Source organism: Malaclemys terrapin, chromosome 18 (assembly GCF_027887155.1).
Source record: "Malaclemys terrapin pileata isolate rMalTer1 chromosome 18, rMalTer1.hap1, whole genome shotgun sequence".
NCBI lineage: Eukaryota > Metazoa > Chordata > Testudines > Emydidae > Malaclemys > Malaclemys terrapin.
Window position 1 is genome coordinate 9,282,087 of NC_071522.1, and position 14,224 is coordinate 9,296,310.

The window sequence follows — 14,224 nt, forward strand, 5'->3', positions numbered from 1 at the left end:
GGAGGGTGGTGGAGACTCTGCCTGATTATCTAAAAAACATACTCTGCAGAGGGGAAACAGTCAAGATTTCTTACCTGACTAGATTTAGCATCATAGTCTCTATACTAGCTTGCCCCAGATGTTCTGAGCTCCCTTCAGTATGATTATCAAGCAGGTTTTTCATTATAGCAATTGTCTGCTCTACAAACTGTGTGTTGGTCTCAGTTAACAAAACCTATAGGAAGAAGACATCTAGTCATAATTCTTAGAGGCGATGCCCAAAAATAACTGAATGAAATGTATATAATATTAGTAAATATTTATATTACTGTAGCACTCGGCACAAATCTAATGGAAAAGTATTGTTCTGATTAACCTACTCAGAAGAATTCCAACACTTAACAGAGTTATGGTCTCAGAAAGTTTATCTAATAAAGACAGCATTTTCTCAGAATATAAATCCTATTAAGTAGGAAGATAGTTAAAATATAGAAACTTACAAGGAATTTAAGCATGCTAGACTAATATAGTCTGGAATCTCAAATGCAAATTAAGAACTGTATGGTCTAGTCACACAAATATCATCCTGATGCCTTCCATCATGTAATAAATACTTCTCTGGCTCTTTGTGTAAAAACACAAACATAAAGAGGTAGGTATCAATTTTAAATATCTATGTGAATGGTAAGATAGCTGATATTTTCAATATGATAAAAATATGAAAACATATCCAAACATTTTACCTGTCCTTGAGAGTCAAAAAATTTGCTGATGGTATTCTTCAGTTTGTTAAACAGCATTGGATAAAGTGCTGGACTCAATTCCAGACCCACCAGATCTTTAATATTAGTCCGTATCTGAAGTCCCACTTTCTCATGGTTACAGACCATTAGCGATAATAATCTATCTATGAATTTGCTAACAGGAGTCTCTGCATTTCCCTCGGTGGATATCATAGATATCATGGAGCCCTTACGCTCATTGATTGGACCCATGGGTGGGCTGTAAGTTGCTAATCCTGCATTGCTACGATGCTGGAGACACACTCCTCCGAGAGCACACAAGAACCCTGTCATGTTGATCCATTCCTGCAGAGAATCTGTGTCAGACAAGTCTATGGAGCCTCCCCCACTAACATGAGACATTCGTCGCCTGACAATTGTCTTGTGAAGACTATCAGTAACCTGGAAAAGAGTTGTTCAAAATGAGATCGCTCTCGAATTACAAGCAATTATCAGATAAAGAAAACAGACATTTTAAGTATCATTCAATAAAGAAATCTAATAATTTATAAGTTTACAACAATGTCAATAAAAAACAAACTATTCAATTCTCAGGAGATTTTGCAAATCTTTACATCAAGAGCAAGTAGGCAGGAGTGTGTAAACTGAAATGTATCTATACAGCACATTCTCTGTCAACCACTTGAAAAAAACAGACTATACTGGCTTATGATTGCTACCAATGATACATTTACTATGAAAATAAAGGTTAAAAAGTAAGGGAGATGTGAAAATGTTTGACTTCCCATAAGCTTGAGAAATACTGATTCTGATCATAACTATGTTTCCAACTATACTCTGTACTCAGTGAAGTGGGGAGAAAACGTGAACCCGCTAGTATAATCTAGAGGTAATGCCCAAGTCAGTGCATCACCACAGAGCACACAGGAACAACTCATTAGCTATGGAATGAATTCAGAAGTAACTCAAGTCACCCATATGAGGGATTGATTGAAAAGTGCTAATGTGCAGATACTTTTTTAATAAATGTAAGTTTAGATATAAATTAATATGGTCAACTTAAATGACTATTTAGAAAATACAAGATTTCTGTCAGCATGTCTGATAACTGAATAGATAGAAAGCTTCAGAATACCTGGCCATCTTCCATTTTGGTCTTTGGGTAGTTGAGGATTAGTTTTGTAGCTTGTTCCCACTTTGCATGTGTATCTTCCCATGCCTAAAATACAATACATCAAGAATTTCAGGTAGTTACCTCAAATTACTTCCTACAACACTACTGAATGCTTTCCACACAACATATTTTCAGCTACCAATAAGTAACATTTTCATAAAGAGAAAACTTACTTCAGTGTTGCCTGCAGTTGGATGTTCAATGCGCCTTAATAATGCCATCACTCTTTTCTGAAGAGCTGCTCTCCCTAAGCAAGGAGTATACAATAACATTAATGTATCAGCCATTTTTATTTTAAAATAAATCTTTATTAGCGATGAAAGCTTGCATAAATAAAAATGAATATTCTTAAAGAAGACTTCTGTCTAAGACTTAATCACAAGCACATTTGTATTATAAACAAACTTTTTCAGGGAAACTCTCTTTCACTTAACTACCAGGTCTAGGTGTTCAAAAATTCAGTGAATGTCTCCCTACAATACTTGATCTTATTATTACATAAGGATTGCAAGGAGGAAGCAATCTTCAAATATCTTGTATCAAAGACAGATTTTTAGTCTTCCTACACGTAACTTCATTCATGCAAATTTCCATTAAATCACATGATTGAGGACTAGAGATAAGTATTACAGCACTTCAGTTAGGACTAGCTTTAACATTTTGAAATATACTTTAAAGAACAAACAATACTCAGGTAGACAAAAAGTTTGATTAGTCTCTCCCTTCTTACCTGTTGACATCATATTGCTGACAGACGCAAACTCCATGAAGGTGTTGTAGTTTGGCAAAAAATTATGTACCGAGACTTCATCTACTCCACACCGGATATCTGCTTCCTCACAGAGATGACGGAAACAGGACATCGCAACAAGAACTGCCTCAATGTCAGGGCTCCACAGAAACATGTACAGGGCAACCTCTAATTTTGTTTGGGCTTGGCGACATATTGGAGTTCCACTGCATCCTGCTGTACTTTCCTTGGGGGGAAAAATATATTTGCATATCTGGTAATATTACTTAACAGGCAATTTTCTCAAAATAGGTCTTTATCCCATTCCTCCTCCTGCACATTATTTGTATTCCAGTAACACCCAACAGCCCCATCTGAGATCAGGGCTCTGTTTTACTGTGTATTTGTACAGCACCCAGGATGAGAGAGTCCCTTAAACAAAGAGTGTGGCCCAGTGGATACAGGACTGGACTCAAGGGACCCGTGTTCTATTCCTCGCTCTGCCACTGGCCTATCTGGTGACCTTTGGCGTGTCCTTTCACCCTCTATACCTCAGTTTCCCTGCTGTAAAATGGGAATGATACATAGTTCCTACATAAGCACACTGAGATCTACTGAAGAAAAAAGTGTTATATAAGAGCTAGGTATTATAAATGGACAAGATATCTTAAGTGTGGGAGGAGGGAAGTATTATCAAATGCAGGTGTGTGTAACACCTTGTTTCTCCATTAATGTGTTTTTCACCAAAATAACGCAACCCCTCCCCATAAAACGATCAACATTTACTTAAACAGAAAATGTCGTTAGTTTGATATCTGATGTGCGACTAGAACCTTTATATTTTCTTCATTCAGCAGTAAACTTTAGAAAGGTGCGGTCTAGTAGTCTCAGCACAGGACTGAGAGCAAAGTATTTAATCCCATCTCTAACCCTTTGTGTTCTTGGAGAAGTCACTATTTCTACCCTAGTTACCCCATAAATAAAAATGGGGATACTACTCATCTACCTCTCAGAAGTGTGAAAAACCAATTTATGTTTATAAACTGCTTCAAAGATTAAAACGTTTTAAGGGTTATGTACATTGTTACAGATTACCGAAAAAAGGTAATTTAAAAAAGGCAAGTTACAAATCTTGACTCATGACAGATTGTTACAATTTTTTCCATAACTAATTCATGGTGTAGGTGAAGAGCTGAAAAAATTAGCGTATAAGGGGAGCCCCTTTATTCAAACAAGGATGAACATCTTCTTTGCCTTGTGCTTTTTTTTTTATTTAGCATGTGTTCAGATAGCATGGAGATTTAGAAATCTGAAGTCTGAGATTGAATAAATGCAGACCAATGTGTGAACGGATTATGGTTTTTGCTCTATGAAGATGACACCAAAATTTTAGTTTCAAACTCTTAAAAATATTGCATTTACTCTCGCCAGAATAGCACCTCAGCAGCCGCCATGATACAGAACAGTTGTGCCTTGATCAAACATCAACACCTAGCTCATGAGAAGTTTACGTTTAAATGCCCCTATACTCTTCCCCGCACCCACATAATATTTAAAATACTTGAAAATAATCTCAGTATAGGAGTACAAATGTAACTGATTTTGGGGGGGCAATGGAGTTTATTTATTTTAAAGTATTAAGAATACAAAATGTTAATTACCATGGAAGAGTTGCCTTTCCCTTTCCTGAGGGTAGCTCCCGGAGCACAGCGCATCTCTTCATGATCAAGAGAAAGCTGACTAGCTCCACTGCCAGAGACATCACATCCTACCCCATAAAGGAAGAGAAAATGACAGGAACTCCTATCTGATTGCTGTAAAGAGAGGTAAGAAAAAATAGTCAATCACCCTACTTTTATAAGGGAAAAAGGATGGGTTACAGCAGCTACACTCACGAAAGGAAAACAGCACCTCTTCCATTTCTATAGCATCTTTCACCCTGAAGGCTCCCAAAGTGCTTACAAAAATTACTCATCGTAATTGCGTTACTCACCTCTGAAATGCAGCTACCTCTGAGACGGAATGTAGCACCTGTAATAACGCACACTGCCACACTACACAGCAGACAGGAAGTGAATACCACACCCAAGTCAAATGCAGAGGAAACTGAAGCTGAAATTTGGCCTGGAGAACAGGTCAATGCCCATACGTTTTCTAATACTGCTACTTATCTTGTCTGCACAAGGTGGCAGAGAGTTTATTAAACTGCTTGTTAAAGCAATACAGAGGAAAGTATTAAGAGAACTATGTTGTACATATTCGAAACAGAGGAACAAACACTGATTTGTAAATGCAGATGAGAAACTGACAATGGAACTTTGTAAGATCAAATATGTCACATTAAGGATAGCCTGGAAATGCTTTTTAGCACTATGTAAGATACATCTTGCCAGAAATCCAGCAAAGGCACCTTCCCCAGCTCAGGAAGACGCTATCTATTTTCTCCACATACTTCCTTCCCTCTGGGCATCTTCATTATTTAGAATGCCTGTAGATCTTGCATAGAATGACAAAAACAGACAGGTTTGACCTGCAAGAACTATCCTTATGCCAAGCTTAAAGGCTGATGCTTTAGGTAGCAAAGATTTCACACAATAGCCCAGGGAAGAAAATACTTCATAAACCTCACTTGAGGAAAAACATTGGGGCAAAAATGGAAGCCTGCAGAGGGCCGTAAGAGCACAAGAATAGTTCATGCCCATCTGAAATGAGCATGTTTGTTCCAGAACACATCTCTGGAAGCTCCTTGAAGGCATTTCCTAAAAGAGGAGAAAATTAGAGTTCAATTCTTAAAAATAGGGACTATGGAATATGAAAATCATCAGTGGAATCAGCATATTTTACTCCAGGAGGACTTCTTTTTACACTGGAGGGAAGCAGAGAAAAAACTCTCTCAATCCCAAAAGAATGTTAACGCACATTTGCTGAATAATGAAGTGGAAACTGTTTATTGAAGTTGCAAGTCAAGAAAGTGAAGGAATTAAAGCTCCAATAAATGTTAATTCTGTTGTATATTTTATTGTGTATATTTCAGGTTTAACTGGATAAAACAGGAACAGAAAATTCTGTTTGCGAAATGGAGCAGAGTTAAAGTTGCTCTAAAAAACAACCGTTACTAGTTAAAATCAGTTAGGAAAAAGTAAGTGAAGTTCATTATTCAAGTCTGAATACTGATGACAGTAGAATTTTCAGAAGATTTCTCAATCCATCACTAACTTCACACACTCCACAGCTGGTCTCCCAGTAATCTACACACACGATCTATCCTTCCCCTTACTGGTCATTCTCTACTGCAGTGACCCGCTACCATTCCTTTCATGATAACTTTTGAAGTTATTTCCAGCTCTGCGCCTGATGTGACCAAAGTATACACCTTTGCACCTGTTGATTTCTAAGAGCAGAGTCCATTTCTCTCCAACAATATTTCTAACATAAGCATTCATCTTCTTTTCGGACCAGAAGACAAGTAAGGGTCTTCACCAACACCACAACTCAAAGGCTTCAATTTTCGTTTTGTCTGCAGCATTAGTTTTCCAGGTTTCACATCAGTAAGTCGCTATAGCAAAATACTGAGCTTTTTACCAGTCAACCTTCGTACATTTCAAGATGCCACAGTTTTCAACACTTTTGGAAGGAAAGCCATGGCCAAGCGTGATGCCTCTGTTCTGCCACAATAGCTCTTGTCGGAGAAAACAGAGGGTTGTTTCCTGTTGCCTTCCCTCCAGTTTATGGCTGCCATGCATTAAATCATGGTTCACCTCTTCTGCCATTTGATGACATTTCTTGCATCAGGGGTCCCACTATCTCCCCATGCCCTCATCTCTCTGAAGCCACTGACACTTTTTGAGGCTTCAGCCAGTTGCAGATAGTACTGCCATTTTGGTAGCAGGCAACAATACAGCCTGACCTGGTTGATTTTAGCTATCACCATCTAAATGTTCAGGAGAAAACAATTTGAGACAACTTTGTTAAAGACCCATTTCTCAGAACCGTATCTAGTACAAGTTTTACCTTAACTTCTCTACCAAGAAATGAAACAATATTAAGATGATTCTTAATTTGAAGAATAGCAGATTCTGACTTAAAAGACTTGGAAAAATCTCTGATAGTATACTGCATACAGTTCCAGTAAAGATCTGAATTAATTTGTACTCTGAATACCTGAGCTCTAGGGATAAGGACTTGAGGACCAATTGTCTTGAGAATTGACTTGATGTTTTCTTATGAGGAGAGGGTTTGTTTTTTTTAAAATTACATATCAGAAAATGAAAAGAAAAAAAAAAAGAAAGAAAAAAAAAACAACTTACTACCTTGAATCAGCTGCCTCGAAGATGCCAGAGCATTGTTTGGGTTAGTGTAATTTTTGTGGCAAAAGTCCACTGACTTTTTCCTTTCTTCATCTTATGCCCAAACTTATTTCTATAGGGAAATGGGCACAATGGAGAAGCATTATGGACCGAATTCACTGGTGCACCTAGTCAGGGGGACAACGGAAATAATTTCGGGAAAATGTTTTAAAAAAAAATAAGCCCACAAGAACTCCTGACATTTTCTTTATGTTTGTGTATTGATTTCTGTCTTTGAGACTGTAAGCTCTGTGGGACAAATACTGTCTCGTCAGGTGTGTTTGGAAAGCTCTTAGCACATTATGGGCATACAATAATAAATATCAAGCTCCAGATAAGAGTGGTTCTACAAATTTCAGGGATGGGCATAGTATTTAAACTACACACATCTGTGCCAAAGACAAACGTGCATCAAGCTACCTGGATGAGTGAAGAGTGGGACTGAAAACACAAGTCACTGTATTTGCAAAGACTGGGCACTGAAATAGATCAACCCTTAAAATCCACTGTAAAGGTTACAGACTTGGCGACTTGCAGAAAAGTCCTTTTTCTATCAAGGTATTCAAGTCCCCTTCACATCCAACTCATGGAGATCAAACTCCCCAGGTGAGGCATGGAGGAAAAGTAACAATAGAAGTTGAAAGTTCAAAACAGCTTTTAGTAAGAACCTCAGGCAAAGGGGTGAAGTTCCTTGTTCTTGTGGAAAATGGTGAATGGAGGATGAATCGAGAGTCTAGAGTACAATGACATATTAGGTAGAGATAATCACAACCAAAAAAGTTGCCCAAAGATCAAAATCACAAGAAGAGCTGGCCCAAATCAAGTCCCTCTGCATCTACAAGCACAACTGAAAGAGACTCTTGAGTTTCTCAATGTGTAAAACAAGATGGATATGCACAAACAGTTGCAAGCTGAGCCTCCAGAAAAGTAAAGAAACTGGACTTCAGAGAAAACAGGAATCCCACTTGAGATAGTAAAAATGCAGTGAGCAAATAGTGCTTTTGGAATCCCAAGTACAAGATACACTAAAATGGAAGTTGTGGGCGAAGTTTAATTTCCCCCCCCCCACACACATTTCATAAATACTGAATAGGAGATTACCAAATAGGTCTGTTCCTTGGGTGTCAGCATAAAGTAAGAACGAGAAAAAAGTTCATGTAGTAACAAAGCTAATTATAGGGATTCAAGTGGCAAACAAGTCATACAGTCAGAAAATCCTCTCACTCTAAATTGGACATCTTCTCTTATTTAAGAAACACTGTATATGTGAAGAAGTCCAAAAATAAAGACAGAATGTCCTTCAATCATTGGTATTTTCAGTTATCTGGAACTGAAGTTTAAGAACACTATTCCCCCTTCTCTACCCTGATTAGGCCTTCTTTACTGCTGAATATGTAACAGGTTTGGTTTTCCATCTAGCTACTGATTTTCTCTTGCAATAGCTAGAGTGTCTGGGCTTCTACTTTGAAATAGACTATAAGAAAGAGAAGTAGGACAGAATTTTGGAAGTCATTCTACCATGTCAGAAGAAAGGGTATCTTATTGTGTCTGAAGATGTACACGTTATCCTCCTCCTCATCTTTCTTGCACTGAAATAAATTTTTTACAATTTTCCTATATAAAGCAACAGTGATCAACAAGTCTTTAGTTCCGCAAAGAACATTTTCCAAACCTTTTGGAAGACATGCATTTCCTATGCAGAAACAGAAAAAAAGAAAATTCTAAGCAAATTTAGCTACGTATTTAAAAAGACTTAACCAAATGCAGACCATTCAAAACCATGATATATATCACTTCTGCTCTGTAAAGAAAGATAAAGTGCATTAACATAACTATAGGGGGAGCTAGTAAAATTTCTTTCAATCACAAAGAAATTACCCAATATACATAGGTAATAAGTAAAAAAGAAAAACCTAACTGATTTAATAAACTAATAGATTAACATTTACTTACTTTATTTTTTAGAAGAAATTTGTTCCTACAGATCAGAATCTCACGCAACCACTTGAGGATTTCTGTGCTGCTGAGCATCTGATGACCCGTTAATTTCTTGCAGATATAGAAAAGCATTTGTGAACTGCAGCAAAATGAAATTCAGTATTAACTATATTATCTAATAACCCAAATACAATTTCTTGATAGAGACATAGAACTGGAAGGGACCTTGAGAGGTCATCTAGTCCAGTCCCCTGCACTCATGGCAGTAATAAGTATTATCTAGACCATCCCTGACAGGTGTTTGTTCAACCTGCTCTTAAAAATCCCCAATGATGGAGATTCCACAACCTGCCTAGGCAATTTATTCCAGTGCTTAACCACTGTGACAGTTAGGAATTTTTTCCTAATGTCCAACCTAAACTGCCCTTGCTGCAATTTAAGCCCATTGCTGCCTGTCCTATCCTCAGAGGTTAAGAACAACAATTTTTCTCCCTCCTCCTTGTAACAACCTTTTATGTACTTGAAAACTGTAATGTCCCCTCTCAGTCTTCTCTTCTCCAAACTAAATAAACCCAATTTTTTCAATCTTCCCTCTTAGGTCAGGTTTTCTAGACCTTTAATAATTTTTGTTGCTTTTCTGTGGACTTTCTCCAATTTGTCCACATCTTTCCTGAAATGTGGTGCCCAGAACTGGACACAATACTCCAGTTGAGGCCAATCAGCGCGAAGTAGAGCGGAAGAATTACTTTTCGTGTCTTGCTTACAATACTCCTGCTAACATATCCCAGAATGATGGTTGGTATTTTTGCAACAGTGTTACACTGTTGACTCATATTTAGCTTGCGATCCACTATGACCCCCAGATCCCTTTCCGCAGTACTCCTTCCTAGGCAGTCATTCCCCATTTTGTATGTGTGCATTTATCCATATATCATTACATGGCATCAGGGAATTAGTAGGAATATCCTATATGACATAATAGCCCATTTAAAATATATAGAGTATATTTTAAATAACAAAGCTGTGCCTTTCCACCTCCCAACTGGCCATTTTTTATTCCCTAGAGGAAGTTAAGTGATTTTGGTACTTCTCAGATGGCCAGTCTTCAGGGCTGATGATTCAGAAGACCTCCATTTACCACAACTGATCCAGCACAGACAGCGACAGTACAAGTTTACCTACATTGCCCTGAGGGGTCTCAACTCTGTTAGGAAGGAACACACATCTAGGAGTGTTTTTTTAATTTTTATAAATGTCAATTTTCACATTTGCAGGAAAACTTTGGGGAGAGTGTCAGACAATCATTATTTAATGACAGTAGACTGAGATTCAAAACGCTAAATCTTTATAACCATTAAACACAAATTGTCAGAATCAAATGTCAAAGTATACAAAGTAAATATCCTGAAGTCAAACTCTAAGCAGCATTTTTCTTACATAATTATTAATAATAATAATGTAAGAAAAAATATATTATATTATATTTATTATTATTAGTGTTTAGTTCAAATCCATCCAGTACTCTGTTAAAACTGCCAAAGAGTCCCAATTAGTGTCAGTTTTTATGGGTTTTTTGCCCCCAGCCTGAAGAGACAACAAACTCATTATAGCTATATATAATATAGTTTCAATTACTGCTAGCCTAAGCAGGACTCAAACCAAAAATTTAAAGGTGAAAGGCTATCCCATTACCAATCCCTGAAGCCATATATATAGACTAATTTCTTGATGCGGAGAGCAATGTTTTCTAGAAACAGGTATTAACTTCCTTTCTCCTACAAAAAAAATTGGGTACTGATACACATCCTATGACAAAACATGAAATATTTTAGTTTATTTTCAGGATTCACAATTTCAGGTTCATGCAGGGTCACATTTAATGTTCATTTTTGACTTCTTGGGAGTAATACCTTTTCCCTAATATTCTCATCTATCGAGTCAATTGTTGCAATGGCTATATTAAAAGTTATTAAATAAAATGCAAGATTATCTTTGGTCAATAAGAATTCTTTATTAAAAAACCCTTTAGGACAAGTCAGGTGACCCACGCATCAGTGAAATGAACTTCCACATAAGGTGAGCTTTAGTTTCAGAAATAATATTAAGTAATTCTATAAGAGTGGGTTTGTCGGATTTATCCTGCCTTACCCGTAAATGCATAAATACAATTTTTAAAAAAGAAAATAGAGTAAGCCTTTGAATTCGAAATGATAAAAATTAGAAACATTTTTAATTAACAGCCACAGTAACAACTGAATACTGGATTAAAAACCTTTGACAAAGCTAGCAAGATATTTGTGACATGCAATTTCTGTAAAAGTTAACTAGTACAATGGAAAAAGGTTTCTGTGGAACTAAAGATAGCGTATATATGAATAATTTTGGTTTTAAAGACATATTGAAACTACATGGCTTTTTTCAGACAAGTATAAACCACAGCTACGTCAAAAGAAAAAGACATCTCAGACAGGGCTATTTATCTGATTTACAAAAGCTAATTTACCTACCTAATTTCCCAAAATGTTTCTATGGGTGCATCTGGATTCCATAAATCAATGCTCTCTAACTGATGAAGAACTAGCAAGGCCTGAATTCAAAACAGAGTAGCTTTTCACTTAAGAGAAAATAATTTGCAAAGTACTTCAGCATATGCAGCAAAGTAGATTAAATATATATGAATCCAAGTATTAATTATATTTATGTTTAAAATAGTAAATCTAATGGAAAACAAAAACATGCAATTTTATGGAAAAGCAAAAGTTCATTATTAAGCAAGCTGCCATAATCATCTCTTAGCTTTTTAAAAATATTTACAACCCAAACTCGATAAATTATCTTGTATTACTTGCATGTAAATCTCCAAAATGAACCAAGGACATGTCAAGTCTTTTAAAAAGGGAATTTTTGACCTTAGTGTTTACTTCAATGACCCATCTGCAAAAATGTAATGAAACAGCAATCCTGCTAGTACAAAACTAGAATAGCAACACTAGAACATCTGTAGTTTAAGAATTCTCTGTTTTAAGAGAAGAGGGGCAATTGCTTTACGTTTTCAACCTGCAAAAAGTTAATTAAAATAACAATTGGTTCTGACCAGAACTGGGAGAGTATTAGCAAGCGTATTTCAAAAATATTTTCATTTTTAAAACTATGTTTGCCCCTCTTTCGGGTTTGTTTTCCTCAATTATTCTCTTGGACAAGTTTATTGGTTTAAGGAAACAGCAAGGTTTAAACAACTATTGGAAAATGTTAGCAGAAAAGTAATTATGAATTTTAAATATGCATATTCACACCAGAAACTTGAAAGAACAGAAATGTACTATGTTACCTATGTGCCCAATCAAAAGTGACAGCTCACATAGCAAATACTCACAAATGAGCTGAACCCTAATAATTTCTTCTGGAAAATATTTGGCAAATAAATGCGAGAAAAATCATAAAGTCACAGACAATTAGCAAGCAGAAAAAGTAAAATTGCTGGTTACAAGTTATTCACCCAAATACAGTTATGGCAAGCTCTCAAGAGCAAGGAAAAATTTAAATTCAAAACTGCCACTTCATCAGTAATTCTATTTGGGTATTGTGGCAAATGAGATGCTTCATGTAAGATCACCTACTGTTTGAAGACCCCTGCTAAAACGACCAAAGAAATTTAATACTTTGGTGTTTAAAAAACAATAAAAAAATCAACAATAGAATAAGCAGCTCTACCTCAAATTCCTAACTATCAATCTAACAAATTCCATGAAAGCAGCGATTGTAAGAGCTGTGGTGGCAAAATAATACCATTGAAAGTGACATTTCCATCAGCTAGGGCAGATCCCCACACACTTGTGTAGCAACTTTTAATGATTTTCAGAATAGTTCGTAACAGGAACCACTTTGAAATAACTAAACTAGAAGAAAAAAAGACGGTAAGTGGGTTAAAGATTGAGGACATAAAACAGACCAGATTCTCAGCTAGTGTAAATTGCTGGTACTCCATTCAAAACAGAGCTACCTCGGCTTACTCCAGATCAAAGTCTGGCCCAGCATGCCTAAACTAAGTAACATAACTAATGGCAAATCAAATCCTTCATCTAATACAACACTCTACATTAATAGGATGGGTTTGGCAGAGTTTTTTGTTATATTTAAAAGTGTCCAAAACACTTTCAGGTCAGTCAGGGTACGCTTATTTAAAAAGATACCACTGTATTCTGGGCCAAAACAACATATCCAGAATACTGATACTATAACATTTGGAGTGATTATCGTTGATGGAAATGCTGCAATGCAAGCCACAGAATTTAGCTACAAAGATTCAGTGAAGCAGTAAAAGCAACACACTGAAGAATATTTTAGACAGCCTTTCCTTCAATATTTGAAAGTTTTCCCCCTTGAAGTGTAGAAGATAGAAGTCTTAGGGTAGGTCTACGCTTACCTCCGGGTCTGGCGGTAAGCAATCGATCTTCTGGGATCGATTTATCGCGTCTTGTCTAGACGCGATAAATCGATCCCGGAAGTGCTCGCCGTCAACGCCGGTACTCCGGCTCGGCGAGAGGAGTACGCGGCATCGACGGGGGAGCCTGCCTGCCGCGTCTGGACCCGCGGTAAGTTCGAACTAAGGGACTTCGAATTCAGCTACGTTAATGCGTACCTTAGTTCGAAGTGCGGGGTTAGTGTAGACCAGGCCTTAAACACAGTGCCTCAAATCACAGTAAACCCAGGACAATTTAATCACTTGTAATTTAATTGGGACATAGAATCTTTCCTTCTCACCTACCAAAAGAAATGGACATCTCCTATTTTCAATAGATTTTAAATCAGTTATACATGTCTACCATCGTGAAAACATATGTACGCACCAAACTGAACGGCAACTTACTCAGCAGCCTTAGGTTAGCAACATGGCCCGGAAGGCTTGGAAATCAGAAGCAATCTTGGTGTTTTGCCTGCTGGACTACTGAAGCTCATTTACCTTAAGTGTGGTGCACTGTAATTACGGATTTTAACAGCCTTAGAAGTACTTGCCTGCTTATATGTCCCCGCCACACTTGTTGATTCAGAAAGCAACAATCATTGGCCATGGTCCCCAACGTAAAATGAATGTTTATCTCAGCCAGTCAGAAAGAACTGGGGCAGACAGGCAGACTGTTAGTGGAAGGTTTTTAACAATGCTCTCTACAATGTAGTGGAAGATCCATAAAAGCCCTTCTGAAATAGATTTGGCTAAGGCCAGCTTCAGTGAGGAACAAATCTCTCAGTGACATGGGAGGACCACAGAAGACAATAATTCCCTATTACACCTTTGAAATCTTTCCTTAAATAGGCC

The 14,224-nt window shown here is 37.1% G+C and overlaps 1 protein-coding gene across 4 annotated transcripts in view; it reads right to left on the reverse strand.

Annotated features, from left to right (window-relative positions):
* NF1 (neurofibromin 1) overlaps positions 1-14,224 on the reverse strand; it is a 169,783-nt gene that overhangs the window by 113,072 nt on the left and 42,487 nt on the right. For 3 of the 4 annotated variants that reach the window (XM_054008794.1, XM_054008793.1, XM_054008796.1), the window contains exons 15-22: positions 11,418-11,497; positions 8,926-9,049; positions 4,288-4,440; positions 2,627-2,873; positions 2,070-2,143; positions 1,858-1,941; positions 723-1,163; positions 75-214 (exon numbers count right to left, since the gene is read on the reverse strand). In XM_054008794.1, coding sequence (XP_053864769.1) covers positions 75-214; positions 723-1,163; positions 1,858-1,941; positions 2,070-2,143; positions 2,627-2,873; positions 4,288-4,440; positions 8,926-9,049; positions 11,418-11,497 — 1,343 coding nt within the window. The remainder of the gene's footprint in view (positions 1-74; positions 215-722; positions 1,164-1,857; positions 1,942-2,069; positions 2,144-2,626; positions 2,874-4,287; positions 4,441-8,925; positions 9,050-11,417; positions 11,498-14,224) is intronic. The other variant, XM_054008797.1, reaches the window with a different exon arrangement.